Source organism: Aulonocara stuartgranti (genome assembly GCF_965226115.1).
Source record: "Aulonocara stuartgranti genome assembly, chromosome: 16".
Taxonomy (NCBI): domain Eukaryota; kingdom Metazoa; phylum Chordata; class Actinopteri; order Cichliformes; family Cichlidae; genus Aulonocara; species Aulonocara stuartgranti.
Genome location: NC_138952.1, coordinates 17214870 through 17238789, shown reverse-complemented (window position 1 = coordinate 17238789; position 23920 = coordinate 17214870). Strand labels below are relative to the sequence as shown.

The window sequence follows — 23920 nt, the reverse complement described above, 5'->3', positions numbered from 1 at the left end:
AAACAGTGGGGAAACGGTCCTCTACTTATTCAGCTGTGTTTTTGTTTTTAATTTAAATATTTATTTATATGATCATTATTTCACTTACTTGCATGTAAATAATAAAATTGTATTTTCATTGGAACTTAAAATTGCCCGAAAATCCCAGGAAAACAATTAATATTATCTTCCTCGGTGCTAAAGTTGTTGTTTTTATGAGAACTATTTTAAGCTTCATAAATTACATGTGAGGTGCAGAAAGAGGGAGGTGGCGGTGGTGGGGGGAACCCACCCAGGGTTAAAATGGCCGCCATCCACGGAATACTGATGATTTGTGTTGCAGTAGCTCAGAGACAAAATGCAAGATGGATTTGTTTGTGGCACAGCACGGACTGAACGTACAAACGCCGCCGTTAATATAACCGTGAATCACGCTCAGTTCAGCGGCTGATGTTTGTGAAACTTCTGGGGTGGGGGCTCACTCTGAATTAGAGCCACAGTGAATTAAAGCCACTGATGATTTCTGTGACAAGAGTTTCATTTTCCTTCATGCGCTCTTAAATCCAGGGATATATCATCTTGGAAAATGTGAACACAGATTCCAACTGCCACAGCCCCCCCCCCCCCCCCCCTTCCTTTTTTCTTCTTCTCCCCAGCTCCCCCACCACCACCACCACCATTAAAGATTGGCCTGTTCGGTTAGAAATGTGTTACTTGGATTTGGAATGCAAATGCTTTGTTCACGAGGAGGAGGGATCAGCGAGGAGTCTGAAAGCGACGAGTTTTTGATTAATGAGCTTTGAAATGGCTCTCCAGGAGCAATAAAGGATGAACTGCTCTCTCTCTTTCTCCCTCTCTCTCTTAGTCACACACCCCTCTGCATCTTGTCCTGTGTCAAGGAATCGCCGTGTATTTTTCTGTTTTGTCACCAGTCTGCTTTGTCTTACACCGACCATGAAAACAAATGGTCGTGTATATATATATATATATATATATATATATATATATATATATATATATATATATATATATATATATATATATATATATATATATATATATTAAGCGAGACTATATATGCTCAGTCTCGCTGTGCACCAATCAATTAGACAGTAGTCAGTGATTAGGCTTTGGTCTTTGCTGGAAAATTGAGCTTATTTTCTTGTCTCAGCAAGCAGGAGGCTAATCATGTGGCCGTCTCTAAAAAAAAAAAAAAGAAGAAGATAAGTGACATGTGGAAGATGCAATAAGCCCGTAGACTCACTTCCCTCATACCAATAAAACATCAATAACCTCCAGAGCCTTTTATTCCGCTGAAATGCACTTTGCATTGGAAGCATAGAGCCGTCTGATGAGTTTTAGATATCCTGGTGTCTAATTATTGATTGTCTCTCCCCGTTTAGGCTGTACAGTAAAGCTGTGGGTCAATACGCCTCCTCGGCACAGTTACCTGACAGATTCACTGGCAGCAACAGCAGCAGCTGAATGAGAAATTAAAAATAATGAGAAGCTGCAGGGTAACCAGAGTTCCTGCTGCAGGGTTTGTTGAAAAAGAAAGAAGGGGGAAAAGAAAAGGAAATCAACAAAATGCAATAAAAAACGAAGTTTAAGCACTTTATTTACAAAATGTTGAACACAATAAAATATAACATTTCAATATCATTAGGGTTTCATAAATTTATGGATATCCAACTGAATGGAATAACAATGGAAGACAAATAAAAAATAGCAATGGACTACACAAAATGACATGCTGGTGTGTATAATATTTGATACTTCGATAGTCTACGTTTTGCTTAAGATTTGACACAAGAATAACCATGGACATATAGTGATGTTTATACACTATAAAATGTCCCATTTGTCCCAGATTTACAATTAGAAATGCTCTTTTTTATATACCAACAACACATTGCGAGTCATAGCATTTTCCAAACCCTGTTTTGCCCACACTTCCAAGTGCACTGATCTGTCCAATCTTACAACAAACTCCACACGTATAAATACTCGCATATAAACGATAAATAATGTGCAATACAAAAGTAATTAAATAATAAATAGGCTATATGCTAGTACAAAAGATTATGCAAATCAAAAGAAAAATACAAAACAATAAATAAATTGGGGTGTGCGCGGGGGGAAATGAGAGCCTAACAAACAGACGAAAAACTTCCCTAAAAATCCTTCTCGCTAAGGATGCGCTTCTATTTTTGTGATCTACAAGACTTACCTTCAAGTAATGGCATGAAATACTCAGTCAAAAAGAAAAAAAAAAAACAATTGCGCATTGCACTTGAGAAAAAACAAGAACAAAAAAAGAACTACTGACAACCGGGCTATCTGCTTCTCCGCATCCCCAAATATTCAAGAGAAATGGACAAAGCTGTATTATTTAGAAAATAATTACACAATAGCATTAATAGTAATATCAATAATACTGTAATAATACACACGACTCGCTTGGAGTGTAGTTATTAGACTAGTGAGGTAATAAAAAAAGAGCGCAACATAATCTTGGCACACACACACGCAAACATACACGCGCACGCACACGCACACACGCGAAACCACATATTACAAATGCGTCAGTTTAGGCGCTTCCTGAATCCTTCCCTGAGACGCTTGGTGAGAGGTGAGGTCTGTGTATGTGGGATGGGGATCACAGGGTCCATGGTGGTGGTTTCCTGGGATCTGTGCGGCACAGCTGTAGTCCACACTGGTGGATGAGGGGTGGGGAAGATGGCCGAGGTTGAACATGGGGCCCGAGGCTGGCATGGAATCAACAAAATTCCCACCCACGTAAACGGGGCTGCTTTGCAAATTGGCGTTGGCAAAGCTGCCGTTGCTCTGCATGCCGTGGTGTTCGTACTCGGAGCCCGGGTATCTCTTCTGTTGTGGGATGCAGCCACCCAAGGGTGCCGTGTACGCGGCCAAGCCGTACATATTTTGCTGGGGTTTGGCAAAGGACGGGGGTGAGGGTGCGTCATAGCTGAGGCTGTTCACATTTTGGAGCTGGCCAGAGTATCCAATGTGATTTGGGCCACTCAGCGGCGGGCTTCTATCCGGGGAATGTCCCAGGGGGGAGTGCGCCAGCCCTTTAGACTTCTGGTCCTTTTTGTATTTCATCCTCCTGTTTTGAAACCAGATCTTTATTTGGCGCTCGGTGAGATTCAACAGATTTGCCATTTCCACCCTCCGAGGACGACAAAGATAGCGGTTAAAGTGAAACTCCTTCTCCAGCTCCACAAGTTGCGCGCTGGTGTAAGCAGTTCTGACCCGTTTGGACGCTGGTCCCGGTGGGCTTTTCTCATCACTCACTTCACCACCTGTGAAGGAATCACAGAATCATCTTAGGGTCTTTTGAACAATGTGAGGAATAATTTATAAATTCCATGCACATCAAGACCCCCCCCCCCCCCCACCCTGATCCCTCCCTACCCAAACACACCTCTACACGCTCACACAACATACACAGACACTACACATACACGTCACCATCATGATCACTACCTGCGGTGGCACAGTTGTTTGAGTTCTTCTGCTTTGAGTTCTGTCGGGTCTCCTTCATCCAGGGGAATATCTGCTTGGTGAGGGCTGGTGTGGCACTGCTGGAAGCACTGCTGGATGGGGATTTCTTCTTCTGAGATGCAGAGCTGTTGGAGCTAGGGGAAGATGCAGACAGTGGAGGAGCCTGCTGCTCTGAAATACTAGTCGCTTGGTTGTTGTTGTTATTTTGACTGCTGCTTTGTCGCATGCAGTCTCCGTTCAGGTCACTGTCTTTTAGGGCTGGTGGCCGGACTGCAGCTGTCTGAATGGGACAAACTGAGCCCTGGTAGTCGCTGTCTATGTTTGAAGTAGGATAGGACTGGTGTGCGGGCCCATAGTTGTAAGAGTCTGGTTTGGGGTAGGTGTAGCCTCCAAAAAGTCCAGAGTTGTCGTAGTATGTTGCTTTCTGCATTTTGTGGATTCAAAGCCAGTAAGCCAGTGAAGCTTTATCCAGTTGCATGAGTGTTGTTTATTTACGTGATTGGTGTTTCCCACCGCTGCTCCACTCTGTGACCTATAAAAAGAAACATCTCTCACTGTAACGCCACAGAATGTGTGAGATGCAGCGTTTGAAATCCACATTAAACCAAAAGGCACAGCTTGCTTGGCCCAGACTGAAGCTACTGTATAGAGCATTTGGTGCTTTCTAATTAAACAACTAGAGCAATTAAATTAGAAAAGCACCAAATGTCTTCAAACTGTCTATGACAATGCTTCATCTCCAGCTCGTTCGACTCGTTTCTTGGCACAAAACAGTTAAAGTTTAACTTGGACTAAAAGGACCCTCTGGGAGGCTCTGGGAGTCCCTTGCAAATAAGCTGAATCAGCATTTGACACACACGTACACACAATACCCTTTTCAGTAATCACAAGGCCTGACAAAGCCCCTAATGCATTCATTGTTCACGCGCGCACAGGCATTAGGATCGCATGTTGAAGAGCGCAAGAAGCACAACACTGAACTCCCGCACTGTTCATATAAAAATGTAGCCGTGTGAGAGGGTTAGAAAGAGAGAGCGAGAGACAGAGAGAGAGACAGAGAGAGAGGGAGAGAGAGAAAGGGAGGGATAGAGTGAGAGTGAGAGAGAGAGAAAGATGGGTTGGGTTGGGCTGGGTTAAATATGACATTTCACCAGCCTTTACGCACATCTCAAACATTATAATTTGGCTGCTTGGTCGGTTTTCTTCTTAAAGATTTATGTCTAATTATCTTGAATTATCTTTTTTAAACTTTTGGAGGATATTTTTGAAAACCAAAAAATTATTATTAATATTCTCATTATTTTACCAATATGATAAAAAGCATGACAACATTTAAAGTAAGCCGAAACAAAAATATCAAAGGGGCCCTCCTGTACTGTATGTTGGTGGCTTTACGAGGTGCAGCCTGCGCCGTGCATAACAATTGCACCTGTCAGTTTGGACCGCGGCAAAATTTATGACCGCAAATGTTATGGTTGTAAACGGCCTGAGAGAGGGGAATGAAAAGCAAAACACTCCTCAAGACTCACAGCCCCTCAGAAGTGTAAAACTAAGCGTAGGAGGAAGGCAAGGGAAAGAATTTCATAGTCGGCGACTTCTCCCATGAAGAGGCTCGGTTTATAAATGATGCCTCCATTCTGGCTTAGTGCGAGTCTCCAGCTAAACACAGAGGTGGAAAGCACGGAGCTGTTTTGCTGCTTTGAATAAGGCACGGGGATACTGGCGAGGTCTTGAAAAACTCTACTTTTTTTTTTCTTTTTAATTTTCTTATTGTGTGTGCTCTCACTGTTTAATTCCGGCAACGCTGCTAAAAAAGGAAATGGGACTTACTGAAATTGGACTCTGGCCTGCGTAAATAATTACACGTACAGGTTAAGACCATCCTTCATGTCTGTTTTCTTGATTTAAGCCTCCTGTGAAACACTGTGAGCGTAAATATGTAGCCTAATAACAAATCACCCTTTCACCTTGTTAGCAGTTGGCTGTGTTGTCCTCTCCCTTCATTAAAAAAACGTTACTCACCGAAATCTGCGCAGATCTGTTTTATACCCCTCAAGCATTCACCACTGCTTCCATCTCGACCTAAAAGACAAAAATAATAACACAAATAAATGTATTGTTATTAGTCTGAGCCCTGCGTTATTTTCGATGCATGTTGTGTTAAAAATGAGTGATACATTTTTAGTTGTAGTATTTTTTTTTAAATTTAGATTTATGTGTAAACTCAAGCTAAACTAAACAGTTCTAGATAATTAATTGAAAAATATAGTAGCTTAATAGAACTGAGGCTTTAATTCCATATTTTCCAGCGTTTTTATTGTATGTCTATTTTTATTTCACTTTTTTTTTTTTTTACTTTTTTCTTCTTCTTTTGCTTTCATTTTCTTGAGACTGAAAAGTCTGACATGTGCACTTTTAGTACAAAAGAGTCAGGCCAAATATCTAGCACTCATAAGCGTTTTAGGTGACCTTAGGGTCATTCAGCAGTAAGTCATAGTTTAATGAACAACGAACAGTTTGCCTTAAAGAAGAGCCAAGTCTCGACTAAATTCACAGCAGCTTTTCAGCGCTAAGAGAAACAGGACAAGATGCTCGACCGACGGCAAGGAAACCAGAACTTCAAACCCAGAAATCTTCCAGATAATTATATTTGCAGTGAGTGTAAAAAAAAGAAACAAACAGCTCCTGTTTCATTGCATCTATCCGAGGAATTTAGCTTCATAGTATCACGATTCAACTGTAGGATTTTTTCATGAGGATTTTCTAAAAAGCCGGTCGATAGTCTGCACCTCGAGTGCTTTTGAGCACACTGAGCTACTAGTAGCAGACATGGTTCCCTTTTCACGCGGCTGTGTTTTTCGCCTACGCGTTGTTACGGTAAGTTTGGTCCACACAATGGGTCGGACTCAATCTGGAGTGTTATTATCTCACTTAGTCGTTTCTTCAGCTTAACCTTTGAAAATCTATTAATAAGAGGGAAGTTTGTATAACTGGAAATATATATATATTATTTTTTAAGCTAAGTTTATAATTTTACACAATGTATTCGCTGCTGTTTTGAAACAACGAAAACGAAAACAAAACACAAATTGAGTTTTGTTTGTTTTTTTGCAGAAAATTGTATAGTGCTTACAAATTCCCATTTTGTAGCAAAATGTCTGTATTTTTAGTTTAGCTTTTTTTTTTTTTTTTTTTTTTTTTTCAAAATCCAGGAGACTGCGCGTAATTATGAGCAGCTCAGGCCTATAATACAAAAGCTGCAGTGCACAAACATTAAATCTTTATCCAAAGTAAAACAGTAAACTGAACGAAAATGGGTGGAAATTATCTCAAATTTGAGTTTATTGCCTTGTGTTCTTAGACCTGCTGCTCATCAGTCCAAAGAGAGAGAAAATATATTTGCATGGAACAAATTAGCCATTAAGGTATCCAAACATTAAAAAAAAAAACCGCATTTGCATTGTCCTTGTTCACTATTCAGACCTCCTATCCCTTAAAGCATCCACTATAAATTCACCTATAATATAACGTTGCAGGTTAACAAAGCCATACTATTGAACCCACATAAATCAACGGCAAACGCCAGCGAGTGAGGATAAGACAACAAATTAATGTGATTTACGATCCAAGAGTCAAAAAGAAAAGTTCCTCTCCCACTTTTTCCTCCGAGCAGGTTTTCATAAACGTGAAATCAGCTGAAAAGCGCAGGGTAGCTTTGGCTCGATCTGTCGATAATATTTGAACGCAATTTCTCGAGGAAAAAAAACTATAATAATGGTAATAATATGAATCTGCTTTTGAAGAGATAGCTTTGGGCTCCATACCCGCGCGTTTGCCGGTGAGAGCGACGTTAACGAGCATCGCCTCCATGAATGGAATGAATGATATATATTTCCTTGGATTATATTAACCCGTGGTTAAAGGTTGCTTTCTGCCATGCAATTTCTTACCTGTGAATCAATTCATCATAAAGCAGTTCCCTCTCAGTCTCAGTTCCTTTCCACGTTGTCTCAAGAATAAATCCTTCACCCTTTGTCTGTAGACAATGCTGTCCTAAACCTGATCTTGCTGTTTTTCAGACATTTCCATATACCAGTGGAGACAGTATTCCCGAAAGAATGGAAGGACTCGCATTCAACTACCAATAAAAAGCGAACAAGGTATCCTTATTCCTGAAAAAAATCACTGGCAATCAATCACCCAGTGAAATATACAGGAATTCAAAAACGGAGAGGCCTGTAAAGATTTGCAGCTAACATTGGGATTTTGGGGTGTTTCGGAAGCTTTATGATGACAAATAAAGGCGCTGCCTTAAGGTACAAGCATATTTGTTCACGTGATTGTTCCCTTCTTCAAGTAAGCCTTACCTCACCAATCCATTTTGATAAAGGGTGGCGTTTATTTCCTCATCTGAACTGTGTGAATGTGAAAATGTTCCTCTGCCTATTTCTTTTTATCTCCCCATGAGCTGCGAGCTTTGCAGCTCGCCTGCACTTCAGCGTTTAAACCCAAGCAGATATGCTTTTGTTTGGGTGCTCAACGTGCAAATCTAGACATCTTTAACCTCCCCCCCACAAAGGCACTGAAGTGCAATGCATGTGTGCAAAAAATGATCTGTGCATTTTATGTCACAGAAGATTTGAAATTTCCAACATTTATGAAGATTTCTTTTTCTTTGCCTCACTCCCCCTAAAGATAGAAACTAGCGGGGATTTCGCAATAAAACGAATAAAGAGGGCCTCACTCACCACATTTTGCATAATATTGAAACGTTTTAAAACGCGGTTCTGTGTAATTTACAAACAACTGCGCAATGATGTGGGAGTGCATTTTAAAAAATGATTTATGAAATAAATGACGTGTGTGTATTTTCTTGCAACTGGGAAAGGATTGTATTCAAATAAACCACATTATCATCTCGTGTTTGTTGTGTCTGTCTTCCCACACAGCTGAAGCACAAAGAGGCACGGAGCCAGTGTCTTCTTGCATTGTTTTCGGTACTAACCCCACACTATGCCAAATAATGGCACGCTTTAATGCCAGAGAAAATATACCGAAAGGCCAGACTCTAAGATTTCGAACCACAGAGACGGTTCTCGGACCTGGTTGGTTCAGCGGTGGGTAATCTTTGCTAGAGAAGAAGAAGAAGAAGGGATGCCGGACTGGTAGCGTCTCAGCATATGTTCAGAGGGTAATAAAAGTGAAAGATTTACAGTTTTCGCCCGGCCCCCAACAGCCTCGCACCCTTTCAGGGATAACTGAGAATGATTTACAAGGAGGCAGAACTGTCAGCCTGGCCGAACTTCTAGGACTTTTAAGAAATCAAAATTAGATCATCCCCCCACTAACAATAAAAACAATAGAAAATGATTGTGCTCTAAAGCGAAAGGGAGAGATAAATAACTAGGAATTTGTCTTATGGTTAAAAATACAACACCAAAAATCGCGATTTCTGCTTCGCAAACAAGACAAGTTAATTTTAATGCTTTCTTTAAACATATTCAATTTACTTCAGATTAAAAGAAACAAAAACAACTTCACATTAAATTAGCAAAAATCCGAATTAGACTCTGAATAAGGAGTCTATGGGCCCAAAAGAGGGAGCAGACTAAGCTGCATGTGTCCGAAAGAGCAGTTATTCAAAGCGAGCATCCATAAATCCTACTTGTCACTGCCATTTACTTTTTTCACATTAGTCCCATCAGTCCATTTCAAGACATTTGCAAACCGCAAAACTGAAAAATTATGCTACTGCTAATATATTTAATTTATTTATTTATTTTAAAAAAAGAAGAAGGCATGCGTACAGCGACTAGCCACAGCCTATACAATTGCGCTCAGAGCGCACACATCAAAGGGAGCAATTTATCAAATATCACGACATTTGATATCGTCATTTACCAGCTGGGGCAACATGAAAAATGTTGAAATATTTACCTACCCAAGCATCCATCGGTTCAGATGTGTTGCTAAAGTGCGGGACTACAGTTGCGCCAGGAATCGGATATTATTTTCTTGGGGGATCTCTTCAGTTTTCAAGTCTGATAGAGTCCTTGCGATTAATGACGACGCCGTGTTTCTAGGGGGACGTGCTGCATTAATTATTTAGACAATCACGTGGTCGAGAATAGAGAGCGGAGTGGTATAGTCTCTGGATTATATCTCTGAATGCAGACAGCGCACTTTAATATATCTTAGGGGGGTTGTCTGGCTCGGAGAGGCTTCTTGCGAAAACAGCTGGAAATCAAATATGGCCGGATGGAGAGCAACGACGTTGTATTCCTGCACTGGGTGCAGTGTCATTGAAAATGGCACTGCCTTTGGCTCCCATTTATTGCTGTTCAGACATGTAGGTCAGTGTGGCTACACACTGCACGTTGTAGTAGGCTGCTCTGACCTGATAACTGCCAAGGAAACTATGATATTGGCATTAGTTCAATTCATGCATTATATATCAGACGCTCAAAACACCCAGGTTTTATATTAAGTAGCTAAAAATAATAATAATAAAAAAGCAACCTTTGGTTAAGTTAGAGCTTGTAATGTATTTTAGGTAGGTTCTCCCCCCTCACCCCCCTTCTAGTCGCTTCTCCCCAGTCCCCCCCCCCCCCCACCCACCCAGCCCCCCTCGCTCTCTCTCCCTCTCTCTCTCTCATCTTCTCCTCAGCATCTATATGGAGATCATTTTTGGCAGGATGGTGGATTGGTAGCATCACTTTGTCTCTGCTTCTCTTCACATCCGTGTGACAAACTTACATTTTATGTATACACAAACGTTTATGCGCGGTGCACGCACGTGCTCAGTGGGCATCAGCCCGTGGTCACTGGGGATGAAAAGTGTTTGGATGCAGGTTGTCTTTACAAATGCATACATATGGTCACTTTGTTTGTATCCGAGCTGATCCTGTAACGTGAAGGGGTCGAAGGTCGGTATTGCTGCGTCTCATCCTCAATAAAGTCTCAGCTTGTGGATCATGGGGGGTTGGGGGTTAATATTAACCATAAGCAGAATATAGGTATGCTTTAATAGCCTAAAGTTCTATACTGTGCTATTGGGTGTTTGTTCCTTCGTTCTAATACAGCTCTAACAAATGTGGCGTGAATTAGTCTTGGAGAAGGACCAACTCCTCTTAACAAGTTTTCCCTGTCAATTTGAGTCTTATGAGGGCACTAGAGATAATTTGTGCTTCCACTGCACTGTAAAGAACCGTCTAAATAACTTTTACGCATTGAATGTGGTTTTTATGGCACAAAAATAATAATAAATAAATTAAATAATCCCCACTAAGAGTTTTTTTTTCCTAAGGGGAGGTTTTTGCGCAGTGCTTGCTCTCGCTTTGTTACGAACTCATGAGTAAAATGAAACGGCAAAGTAAAAAAAAAAAACCCTCTTCTATTTTATTTTATTTTCTAAATAATAAAAATACACTTGTGTGCTTAAATTTAGGACCTGCCAAGACAACAGGCTGCATTTGTGTATCCATTGGCCATTTGGTCCATTTGTAGATGTTTTGTAAAAGCGGCCTTTAGTTCCATATGGTTCCACACGCTTGTAACTCTTAGGTGAAAAAACACTTGGAGCAAAGCTGTCCTTTGCGTCTAGCGTAAACCAAATGGCACCAAATAACGCAAACAAAGAAAAGTTACTCTAAAATTTCAAGCTATCGGGGAAATAATAAATAACCCCGGGGTCGAAAAAATATATGTATTTCTTCTAAATCAAAATCTATCTTGAGTGCAGGAAATAAACATCCCAGAACACACACAGTCTCCCAAATACTTAAATGCATAATCAGTAGAAATCTTTATTTTTTTTTATTCAATATACTTCTCACATCTCAATGCACCGTACAAGGTAAAAAGCATGTACAAAAATAAAAACGAAAAGATTGCATATAGACATGAGGAGACAAACGCACAAATCAGAACCTTTTCGGGGGCTTCGCCTGGTATAAATACTGTTTAAACACGTGTAAAACGAGGAATTCAGTGGCTCTTACTTTGAATCAGCTTTAGCCTTTTTTCTTTTTCTTTTTTTTTTGAGGGTGGAACAGTCCTCCAAAGCAAAGCGAACAGCGCCTGGGAGAGAAATGCTGCCTGTCCGGCGGGTCAGGGGTGCTGGGGTCAGTCCTTGCGGCTGAAATGTGTCCCCTGGATGAACCTGCCACTGCTGCTTTGTCGACCTTCGGTTGAAATACCTTTTCAACTCTCTCGTCAAGAAGACTTCAGAAAGGAGACCTCCACATACTGGGAGAGCTTCTTGGCTTTTTGTCCGAGGACAAAGACGGTATAAAACGAGAAATATCTGTCTTGAAACATGACCTGAAAGAGCCCCATGGATAGCTTGGTTGTGAATGAAAAAAAAAAAAATAGAAGATTCCCATGTTAACTAAGACTAAAACTTTGCATAAGGCCATGCTAATAACGCACAAGAGTTCAAACATATTTCGGAATAATAAAGGTTTAACGAATACTTTTAATTTAATTGTGTGCTATACGAAAAAATGTACACGTTTTTAAACAAATAAATAATGACGCAGAAATCGTCTGAAAAATAAAAAATAAAATACTGCTAAATCTCCAGGATTTGATTATTTCCGATTGGAAACATCTAGTATCAATTTGATGCCATGCAAGAACAAATGATCTTTCATAGGAGAGTTTTAAATGGCACAAGAGAGCCTCTGAAAATGTACACTGTTTACAAAGATGTCAGGAAAGATTTATAAGGGCACTCTGAATAGTATGCACACAGGAATGTCTTGTGTTTGGGAAATAACAATTTTAAAATATCAAAGCTTTTTTTTTACAAAATAAGTTAAAACATACAAGTCACAAAAGATTCAGCGGGGATTTCTGAAAAAGGTTGAGGAGTGTTTGGCGTGCTCTATATGCAAATAATATTTCCTTCAAGTATACATTTATATATATATATATATATATATATTGTGCGTTTAATGTGAATTTTTCAGTTGGCTAAAATAATTTCTGTGCTGAAAGCTGTAATAACTTTTGTGTATGTGCGTGTAATTTGAAATGATCTCACTGTTTTGTTTTTAAGCAAAGATATTTCATTGTTTAAATCAGCTGAATCCACGTGAGAAGAGCAGAGACACTTTGTTTAAATCCACTGAATCGGCCGAGGCTGCTTGATAAATGTCTCCTCAGAAGGGGCAACGTCGGAAAAAGAGGGAAGGAAAAGTTTATTTCGACGTTTTTTCTGTCTCTTTGAGGAAATTTGAACACAGAAGAGGCTCAGCTTGCAAACCTCTCGGTTTTAAAGACCGATTGATTTTCTCACTCAGACTCGAGGCAACAATGCTGGAGGGTCATGTTTGTTAAATTAAAAACAAAATGGCTAGAAACGACATCAGTCCATGCAAAAGTCAGATGTAACTTTTGTCTTTTTTTATATACAGTTAATCTCTAAGGACAGGACCACTTTCCTTTCTTATAATGCTGTGATATCAGTCAGGTTATCCTTCTGAATGCTCTGCAGATGGTTGGAGACTGGTGCAGATCTCCCCTTGGTGTTGGGTAGTTTGTGATCTTTCTTCCATTTCATCCGTCTGTTTTGAAACCAGATTTTAATCTGCCTTTCGGAGAGACAAAGAGTGTGGGCAATCTCAATCCGCCGCCGCCTGGTCAGATACCTGTTAAAATGAAACTCCTTTTCTAGCTCCAGAACCTGCTGCCGGGTGTAAGCTGTTCTGGACCGCTTGGGTTCAGATCCCGTGTAATCCGGGTTCACTGGGAGAAAGAACACAAAAGAAAAACAAAACGAAACAAACAAAAGTCACTAAATGTGGTCGATGCAGCATGCAGGTAGAACATGTGCAGGACAAGAAAATTAGTTTCTCTGTCAAAGTTCATACTTTAAGGAAATTTAAACGGAACTGTCATCAGGAAACAGTGGATTATTTTAGCTAAATTTAACCAGATTTGCTCTAGATTTCATCCCAATTTCCACCGGCTAGTCTGCGTGTTTGAGGAGCTTTTAGGAGCTCACCTAGCGGCCTATTTCCTGAGCTATAAAAATTTATGACTTGTGTAATTGGCGAGGCCTTTCAAAGACTCCTATAAATAGTATACTGACTGATTTCTGGATTATAGCCCTCAGTAGAGGAAGAAGAGGAAGAAGAAGAGGAAATCTTACCAGTAGTTACGTGAACTTTCTTCATCCAGGGGTAAACTACTGCTGGCTGCTTGGCTTGTATCCCATTTTGGCTCTTTGTGTTTTGCTGCTGTCCACAAGTCCGGGGTCCGGCCACTTGGACCGGAGTCCCCTGCTCAGTCTGTTCGCTAAAATGGCTCGGGTGGCTGGCTCTCTCGTGCCCATGACCCCGTGGTTGCACTGTGGAGTCCTGCACAGTGTTGCAGCTGAAGGGTTGCTCCGTGTAGTTTGACCGTGGGTAGATCCCTGGATGCTGAAAGTCTGTGTCCTGCGATGGACTGTAGTAGTCGGAGCCCTGCTCAGGTATATAGTTATTCTGTGAATATTCCTCGCAGGGAGGAAATTTGGGATCCACATACTTAGAGTTCACCATATACGAACTCATGGCCATTAATTTCTGAAGGTAGAAAATACTAATTTTTCTCGAGTTGTCTTTTTTCCTCCCTCCATAAAGCCCTCCTACTTGGTGTCAACTGAATAAAGTTAGCGAACCATGTGACCAGATCGGCCAATAGAGGTGATGCGGGTCCAAACACTGGTAAACATACAACTAAATGCATTTTTATCTGAGTTAAGATACACAGAAATTAGAACCTGATGGAAAAAACGCAAATATTATCTTGAAACATCGGCGGACGTGTTTGGAAGACAGAAAATGAGGATTTCAAAATAAATAAATAGAAAAATTGGGGGAAAATATGCACAATATTGAACTTACGAAACGTATTAAAAAGAAAACAGAATATTAAAAATGGGGATTGTCTTCTGTGCATGGTGATGTTTCATCAAAGCTGATTCCTGGTTTCTAAAGTCTAACTTAAAAGCATGGTGTTCAACAGAGAAACCAACAAAAGATACAAAAAGCCCCTTGGCATAAAGACAGCGAATAATGAGTGAGGACAATTGATGGACACTGTCTTTGTCAAGAAGGGGTCATCCAAAAGTTACACGAATCTCATCACTTCATCTGCTCCCATCCCTTTGAAAAAAAAATCTGTCTCAGGAGCCTATTGGACAGCAGCAGCAGTCTCTGGGAATCAATAATGTAGAGACAGAAACTGCCCACAAGAGAAAAAAGAGCTACAGCTGGAGTGTCTGTGGCTTGGTTTCATTTAGTAAATTCATTTGGTATTTCATGCAAAGCACAGCGAGCCAAACAGGAATAGAGACACCTTCCAATGTTTATTTCCACGTGCAACATTTCATATTAGATTTCCTTTAAGCCTACAGAGTTACAGCACGACCTCTTATGAGGAATGTGGTGTTGTCAGATTTACTCTCACTCATAAACCAACACTGTTAATGTAACAACTGGAAGCACATTAGGCTTCAAATGCCTGATAACGATGGCAGTAAAGTCAATAAATCGAAGTTTTTTCATCGACCATATACTCCCCTAGAATCGAATCTGTGAATCTGGTTTCATCACACAAATTCGGTTCTACAGGGTATATATAGACGACGGGAAGCGATGCTGCCTAATTTTACCCCCTAAACCACATCACGTTTTCTTTGTGCAGCACTCTAGACTAATAAAATTAACAGAGTGGCTCACAATCAGAATAAACCAAAACCATCAAAGAAGCTGAGGTTACATAAGAAAATAAGAGGCAAGAATTAAAAACCCAGGGATAAACACATACTTTTATAAGCTATAATCACTCCGGAGTGCCCTATTTTCTTTGTTTTAGCCACGGCATTTCCTTTTTAATTTATTCCCCTTTTCTACAGTATAAAGTAGGCTTTTTTCGTGGTCTTTTTTGTTGCTTATTTGAAGGAAATCTCGTCAATAGGACACACGAAACCCTCGAAGCCTTGTCAGTTGCTGGTTGACAAGGCTTCCAAAAAAGCAGAAGAAGAAAGACATAAAGAAAAGGAAAAGCAAAAATATTAGGCTACAGGCTACCTCTGCCCTGGGTGCTCCTGTCAATCGTAAGAAAATGACAAGCGTAAAGTAAATGAAAAAACAGCTACCAACTGAGGTCAGCCCAGCTTTCAACGCAGAAGATCTTCTTCTCTTCATCAGGCTACAGCCCACGTTCACAGCAAGACAATACACTTCTTCAAACACCATAAATCCATAAATGACCTTAAACTTTTTAAAACTGTCAGCTCAGATTTAAAGTTAAGCCTCCGTCAAGCAATCGAGCAACGGTATAAACCCCTGAGCACTTGCCAGGTTATACAGGGGTGTCCTACCATCGCTGTCCAAAAGATGCTACGGGCTGGAGGCCATCGAGGTCAACTCAAATCATTTACAAACTTATCAAAAAGTTCAATTATTTTTACTGCTGCTGACAGCTCAAAGGGTGCAAAAGTTTACCAAGTCGTCAGACCTTAACTAACTGCCATGGAGACCACCTCAAGCCCTACACTGAGCTTCCTCTACAAATTAAATTAGTTAAAGCTGGGCGTGATCAAGACAGATTGGCCAAAACTGAGAGAAACTGAGAGGGTCTAGCAAAAATAATACACTTTTTTTTTTCAAGGACGCTAAATCACCATGCGAGTGAGCTAATTTCATATCAGTGCGTCTATATGGAGAAAAATAACGCTGATGGCGAGAAAATATAGCAAACTCTAAAAATTTTGAGTCAGTATTTAAGCAACGAGACAGTAATTTGAATTTATGACATGTTTCCTTCTTGTCCAAAATGTGACACAATAATTGCATCTCAGCTCTGAAAGGGCTTAAAAAGCAACTGTGCCTCACACACAGAACACGTTTTCTTCTTTAATAAGAAAAATTAAACGGATAAAGAAACAAATTCGTGGCTAATTATTTGACAGGTGATGTAAACGGTTTAGTGTAATATAATAGGGAATATTATTGGCTTGCACCAACCTTGTAAAAGAGGCCTTTAATAAATAAGAATCAAACATAAAACAGTAAAATGTAAAATCAGTGTGACGCTTTGTGCTGGAGCTCCTTTAACGAATATGTAGGCCTGCGTGTAGTATGCATGTGCACATATATATGCTGTGATCTGAGCTGGAAAACTTCCGCTAAAATACGAACAAAAACTCAAAATATTCGTTATGGCCTCAATTAAATGATGAGTGCATTATTTATTTATTTACTCATTTATTATAAATCGTCCTTGCACTTCACGTTTCAGTATTTATTAGACAGCCTGACCTGCCTTTCACCTGACCCTGCCGGTCCTTGTGACGGGTCAAAGCCGAGTTCCCCAACAAAAGAATGATAAAGTCAGCGTTTCCTGGCAGCTCGTGTTAAACCAATGGCCAACTAGTCTCCAGCTCGACTATTTCTTCATTACATTCACAGATATTTGTTTTCGATTTTGTAAACCATCAGCTGTGGATTTGAAAGCTGCAGAAAACACCAGGCCTGCTTATTTTTCACACAACTTAATAAAGGGATTTTTTTTTGTCTGATAGTAATACAAAATAAACGCTAAATTCCATTTGAAGCTTGGATCAAACGTGCAACCATTGCAAGACTAGATTTCTAACAAAGGGTGACAAAATTAATAATTTAAAGGCCTGCAGTTAGAAACGCGCCAGGCCTGGGGTGAATTAAGAAAAAAGAAAATCCACACCATGTAAAGACTTAAAACTGATTTTCTTGCGAAATCAGTGCTGTTTAAAAAAAACCAAAACATTTCTGTGTGATTGAAACCCAAAGAGAAGATGACGTTATCTAGCAAACGAATTGTGGGTGAAGAAATGTGCAGCTTAACAGTTGGACACAGCAGGAAATTAATGCAATTTAAAATAAAATTCCTTTGATTAAAATCTCAAGTTAACTGCACAAGATCACCATACAGCTTTAAAAAGACCAAACAAAGAAGCAGAACCAAAAGAGGAATAAGAAGAATATGGTGTGGAGCAAATCAGACCAATAACACTTTTAAAAAAAGAGTGAAGGTTAGATCCATAAAAGCTTTTCAAAACAAATCAAACAAGTACTAAACTTGAACACAACTTCAACAGAAGAGCACACTGTCTAAAAGTTACCGAGCATGCACTGCAGCTTTACAGGCAGGAAACAGTTTAGCCTGAGCATTACGCATGTGACATCACACGCCCATACCACGAGCATAATGATAAAACGCAGCTTACCGCGGAAACCGCAACAGATGACACGCAGTCCAACAAACGCATCCATGCTGAAGGGGAAAAGTCAGTCCGGTAGAGTTCCATGTCAATTGAGGCTCTATTCCATCTGGACTGTCTTACTAATACACAATGAGAATTATATTTTGGCTTGTCAAGTCCCAGGCCATAAAACAAAGTTTAATGGCATCACGTGTTTCCTCACAGCCATTCACAACAGGGCGCAGGCCCATAAATAACCCCGAAAGTTGCACTTACTCAATAATAGCGATTGCACTGATGTGCACTGAGGAAAAGTCGTGGAAATGAGGAAGCAGGGAAGCGGAAGGGATTTTGTAACAGTCACAACAGAAAGTGGTACAAGAGCGAGCCGTGACAGAATAGCATGTTTTATTCCCACCGTGAAAACTGGGGAGAAAAATATGTGCGAGCTTTAAACTTCCATGAACAAACACCAAAGTATCCTGGTCATCTTAAATATTCATTTTAATCATTTTAATATTGAGGTGTGATGGAATCAAAACTACTGAAATCGAGAATTTCAATATTTAAATCTCCTGAAATCTGACGCCTTTTGACCTCTAAAGTGTTAACAAATGAACCACTACGCGTCACTGATTGGTGCCCGAATACATTTTTTTTCTGTCCAGTGAACCTGTCACAATAGGACTGATGTCATTCATTCTTCCGGGCCAATCCCAGAGTGCAATGCCTTTTGGTCCTCCTCCTCCCCCTGCTCTGACCTAACCGGAGAGAGCAGACCATGTTGAGGTTTGGGTGGCTGCCACAGTGCGGCAGGTATAATAAATGTGAGGGCAGCAGATCAGAGGCTTTGAATTTTCTTACATGTATGTCTTCATAAAAGCTTTTCCTTCCTTGCAGATTCAAATTCTTCCTACACATAACCCCTGCTTCTAGTTTTCATGTTTCCTCGAACTGTTTTGAACTTGTAAATAAAGTCGTTTTAATTGAATCATCCTGTTTATCACGAGGACACAGTTTACGATTATTGAATGACTGTTTGCTGGGGAAAGATGACAGACATGAATATTTGGAGGATTTCCAAACCAGCACAAAATGCACCATTGTATAATCTTAATGGCTGATCTCATTTGATAGCAGCCTTTAACGTATCTAGTGCCCATGCGCGCCACATGGGTGACTTTTCTGGCACCAAAACAACTTTTAGAAAGAAAACGAACTGGATCACGTGATTCCCGCCTCATCTACTTACAGCACCAAAGAGCATGCTAGTAAAAGGATTGCTAAATGGGACCAGAGAATCTGACTGTTGGGCAACAGCGCCTTCTGCTGGCATGATAAAGGCCTCTCCACAGTTCCACTGTAATAAATACAAAAAATAAATAAATATATAAAACATACACAAACCAGTCATTTCACCCAATCCTGTGTTTCATCAAACTGTTGATGAAGTTTTGAATGAGGGGAGAGGAGATTTACTGTTGGTATGCAGACCACTGATTTCAAAATTTGCTCAATTACTCCTCTAAATGATTCCCTCCAAAGCAAGTAGCCTAATGCAAGCTAATTCAAAACTAGGTTTAGTCAAGCTCTTTAAACACATTATATGAATTCAGAATAATTACCATAGCATATTTATATCTAAATATTTTCCTCTATTTGTAGAGTGAACATTTAAAAAAGACTATAATGGGAATATCTGTAGTAATAAACTGCAAAGTAGATGTTGAAATTGAAAATGCTGATGTTGTGGTGATGATTCATACTTAACATTGTTAATGAAAGCATCATTTATCTAAGTGGCAACAAAAAAACAATTAAAACTATTAAATAGAAGGCAAATGACAGCACATTTAGGTTCACATGGCTTGGCTTGAGCAAAAAAAAAATTTAAAAAAGAAATCTCACAAAATATATTATATGATTATATAAGTCTGTTGCTAAAGGGTCTAGACAGTCTGGATGTCTGAGAGGAGCTGAGTAGGAGTGAAGGGAGGAAATCCATTTATGGAAACTAATAAAAATATTAGTGCAGGGCCTGCGGTCACACATATACTAAATAATTACGTGCATTACAAAAAACGCTTAAAACGTGTGATCTTTTTTTTTTTTTTTGCACTGTCAAAATGTAAAAGATCATGACTGAGTCCTATGTAATTCTCTCAGGCTTCTGCTTGTGCCTGTCTTTCAGGGTCCATTTTGCCGCATTGCAGTAAGGCTGTAAATACTTTCGCAGCTGCCTGTCAGGCAACAGTGAAATACTGTCTTTGTTCAGTTGGCCTCATCTCCAGGCAGCTGAAAACAAGTAGGAAAACTGAACTTTTGCTGCCAGGCTTTGTATACGTTCCATAAAGCAAATTAACTGAACTTTGTCTCGAGTATAATCCCTCATTTATTAGCATATAAAGCGAAACAGTGTGATGGAATATGGTGGCCTGAATATGCCAATACAGATTTTCTAGCAGGTTGAGAGATGAGGGATAATATAGCTACAATTATTCGTAGAGGCTGATGGAATTGGGATCTGTCTACAACCAATAACTTAACGCTGAAAGCAAAATAAGGAATGACCGGTTAAAGACAAAGCTCTCTTGCAGTACACAGTGGAAAAAAAAACTTCTCTGCATCAAAAACACAGCTCACACATCACCATCTGTGACCTCAGAAACAACTTCTATTTGTGCATCTAAGGCTTTAAAAAGGCATCAATAAACACGATGAAACGACTTGAAATCCATATGATATCTTCTTAAATATTTCTCTGTGGTTGTTGCATTATAAAAGGCAACTTGCCGGCTAAACGGACGTTTGTTAATCATTATAATATAATGGCCAGACTTCTGTTACTGAACATGTCTAAAAACAAAAACAATTAATCCCAACACACCCAGCAACATGTGACTTCACCAAATTACCTGAGTGCCATTACCTTGCAGCTCATTTACATGACCAATGAAACAGGAAGCTGTCAAACTTTACATGCTCTCACACATGCCCAACTAATAAACGCCATTATCGCACAAGAAATCTTACCTATGGTGGTGAGGTACTCCATGCTTGCTCTTTGAAGTTTGCTCAGGCAGTGCATTTTGCGTGAAAGAGCCAGCACAGCTCTGTGAATGAAGAAGGTGGGATGTGGATAAAGTTGAAACGCTTCTCTTGTCATCCAGTAAAAGAAAAAATAATTAATTAAACAAACGACGCAGCGCCGGGAAAATATGCGCTGATCAGACAATTATGAAACGAATGGCAGGCGATTTTTAAGAGAGCAGACCGTAGTGTATCGGTTTAACACCATAGACAACGTGATACAGAATGCAGTGGGGGGAAATCGCCAGGGAAATCAGGAAAAGGGCCATGAAGACGTTTGCCTCTCGCACATGACCAGTGGCATCCAATGACAGGCGATGGAGGCACATAAAAAGGTCTATTACCAAGTTGTAAATTGTCCCCTCACAAAAAGGAATTTGGACTGCAGCAATTCTCTCCATCTTGGCGCATAATAGCAGAAGCCCCACCAGGTCCCCCAAGCAAGAGCTTTTCCCCCTGTTGTTTTTTTTTGCATCACTCAAAAATCTAAAACTTCATGCAAAGTGTACAGAACAACTAAGAAACGAGTCTGATTAAGTATATGAGATTAATCTTTTTTATTATTATTAAATATTTGGCAAAATCAAACTGATCCGAGGTTTGGATATTACAGTGTTAAAATGCATAATCTGCCATAGATCACGTTGATGTTTAACGTTTTGCAGAAACTGGAGATTTTACGAAACAAAATCTTTTGAGAAACCAAATATTTCTTGTATAAAATACAGAACAACTTTGTGCCTTTATTTTATTTTATTTCTCATCTGTGAGTTCACGGCCTGTGCAGCAGATGCTAGGAAAACGCCACACAATAAAACCAGCAAGTATAATTTACACCTTTTTTCCCTCATTAAAAGTCTAATGCTTTGTCGCCGGCCTTTTCCCGTGGATGTTCAGTCATTGTCCTGGAGGACAGATTTTCAACGGATGCGGGACTTTTGTGTTTCCAAATGATATTGCATATCAACGGCTTTTTCCCACCCTCTTACAGGCCAGCTGTTGTTTATTATTAGAGACAGAGATACACTATGGTGTGAAAGTTTTTTCGTGTAATTGAAACTCGACACTTAAAGACCTAAATACTGCAACTGCATGCAGTCTCTGCACATGTGTCTACGACTGCACCAAAGAGGAATTTCATGTATTTCACTCTCGTTCATCTGGTGGCACGCCAGAGAAAGCATCGTGCGATTTATAGTTAGGCTAGCCCGAGCAATGGCTCTGGTTTCCTGTCTTATAGCTCCCTTTCCTTTCTCTCTCCCCGCGTGTGTCCCTGTGAAAGATGCAAGACCTCAGGATTTGTTAAATCACATTGCATTGCGACTATGACGTTACTGTAATGTAGACTATACTTGAAGGCCTTTCTTTTGGAGGGAAATAGACTGATGCATTTTTACTGTACTTTTAACCTATCTATCTATCTATCTATCTATCTATCTATCTATCTATCTATCTATCTATCTATCTATCTATCTATCTATCTATCTATCTATCTATGCAGGCACACACACACACACACACACACACAGACAGACACACATACACACACACATATGGGGCATATCAATGTCATTTTTTCACTGTATGTCGGCGCCTCTTTGTTTGCGCCCAACATATATCTTGTTGCACGACTTTAAGCGTTTCGGCATGCCACATAATATACATTTATATAAATGAATCAATCACATATCAGTTATTCTGCAAACGACAATTAGGGCTTTGCAAAGTTTAAAAATCGTTTTCTTCTTCTTCTTTTTCTCCTTCTTTTGCCAAGTGGCTTTCACTGACAGGTTTAGTGCTGCATGCTTATTGATAGGCCGACACTGATTTTCTCAGAGACATAAATTCAGATCCTGGAATCATGTCAAAGTCTGCCTTCAAGAAACTAAATATTAAAAAGGGTGGTGAACTAAGTTAATGCTTACAGGCACATTTGTGTCATTATTTGCCAAGCACACTGACTCTATCTGTCTTTGTGACCCATTCTGAGCTACAAATTCCTCGTCACATTACTCCTGACCAGCCAGAGGCTGCCTACCCACACTTTTATCAAACCGCAGTGTTTCATTCGCTTTTGGAGAAGTGTCATTTAGTGTTCCTCCGCATTGTCATTCTATATTCATCCGCAGCTCTATTCTCATAGAAACACCGTGTAACGTCCAGGATCTGTTGAATAGGATCTAGAATATATAGTCATATTCTATGCTTGTTTCGTTGCAGTCGCTATGAAAACAAAAGCGGTTAAATTCATAAGCATATTTATAACAATACATCATTAAAAAAAACATATTAAAAATCTAAAATTATATTGGGACGAGTGGGGGAGAGGAGACATTAAAATTCATTCCTGACAAGCGAACTTTAAAACTCATACATCACATTTGTTTTCTTTTCGTCTTCTTCTTTTCTTCGTTTTTTTAATGCGCACACAGTTCTCCCAACAATAAAATAAAATAAAATAAAAAGGTGTATTATGTGTCTTACGTCGTTTTTTCTAATAAAGTTATCACTTTACGTTTTACTCTTTTTTATGTTAAATTGCCCTGATTATCTTGGCCTACACGCATAACATTAATACGGGAAAAGTCTGCATGCAGTGCTCACTAAAAAAACTGTCCCTGTTCACAGTATGTACACACACAGAACACACACATATATATATATATATTCTGTTGTTTTTGTCCTGCTGTAGTGACTGTACACAATAACGTCAGACGGACAGACGTACTAAAATGTTACTCCCATGCTCCTTCTAGGTCTATTATTCTCCTTTGAACCAGTAATTGAACCAGTACGGTCTCTAACTATTCGCATTATTTAAAGGGTAAGCAGCTTCCTTTGCAGAGACAGAATTCGATCCATTCCTCGTGTGTGTAAACAGTGTAGTCTCAAAAAAAGAAAAAACAACAACCAAGTTGAACGTGTGTTCAGCCGTTTCAATAGTGATTACTAAAGTGATGCTCACAGCAGTATGTGCTGCAACATCTCTTTATGGCTCCATAACTGCGCTAAAACGCACAAACAGCAGAAGAAGGATAAGCTGCATTTTATTTCACGAAATGAGTGTAAGGTGTAAAAATAAAGCAA

At 39.7% G+C, this 23920-nt stretch overlaps 2 protein-coding genes across 4 annotated transcripts; both read right to left on the bottom strand.

Moving 5' to 3' along the window:
* Window positions 1-1580: 1580 nt before the first annotated feature.
* Window positions 1581-21235, bottom strand: hoxd3a (homeobox D3a). 2 transcript variants are annotated; one of them, XM_082508976.1, is made up of 4 exons: window positions 20777-21235; window positions 5530-5589; window positions 3490-4039; window positions 1581-3305 (listed from the first exon to the last, which is right to left on the bottom strand). In XM_082508976.1, the coding sequence occupies exons 3-4, from the start codon at window positions 3935-3937 to the stop codon at window positions 2554-2556; spliced, it is 1200 nt and encodes a 399-aa protein (XP_082365102.1). In that variant the 5' UTR covers window positions 3938-4039; window positions 5530-5589; window positions 20777-21235; the 3' UTR covers window positions 1581-2553. The 2 variants fall into 2 exon arrangements, with proteins under 2 accessions (XP_082365102.1, XP_082365103.1); XM_082508977.1 differs by lacking the exon at window positions 20777-21235 and adding an exon at window positions 17768-17863.
* hoxd4a (homeobox D4a) lies at window positions 12438-15047 on the bottom strand. Of its 2 annotated transcripts, XM_082508979.1 has the most exons (3): window positions 13664-15047; window positions 13161-13257; window positions 12438-13076 (listed from the first exon to the last, which is right to left on the bottom strand). In XM_082508979.1, the coding sequence occupies exons 1-3, from the start codon at window positions 14070-14072 to the stop codon at window positions 12959-12961; spliced, it is 624 nt and encodes a 207-aa protein (XP_082365105.1). In that variant the 5' UTR covers window positions 14073-15047; the 3' UTR covers window positions 12438-12958. The 2 variants fall into 2 exon arrangements, with proteins under 2 accessions (XP_082365105.1, XP_082365104.1); XM_082508978.1 differs by having other exon boundaries at window positions 12438-13257.
* Window positions 21236-23920: the final 2685 nt, after the last annotated feature.

Coding starts and splice junctions, on each gene's coding strand:
- hoxd3a (XM_082508976.1), bottom strand. CDS start 3,937: ATGCAGAAAGCAACATACTACGACAACTCTGGACTTTTTGGAGGCTAC. Junction 3,306..3,489: donor AAACAACTGTGCCACCGCAG/GTAGTGATCATG, acceptor ATTCCTTCACAG/GTGGTGAAGTGAGTGATGAG.
- hoxd4a (XM_082508978.1), bottom strand. CDS start 14,072: ATGGCCATGAGTTCGTATATGGTGAACTCTAAGTATGTGGATCCCAAA. Junction 13,258..13,663: donor GAAAGTTCACGTAACTACTG/GTAAGATTTCCT, acceptor TCTTTCTCCCAG/TGAACCCGGATTACACGGGA.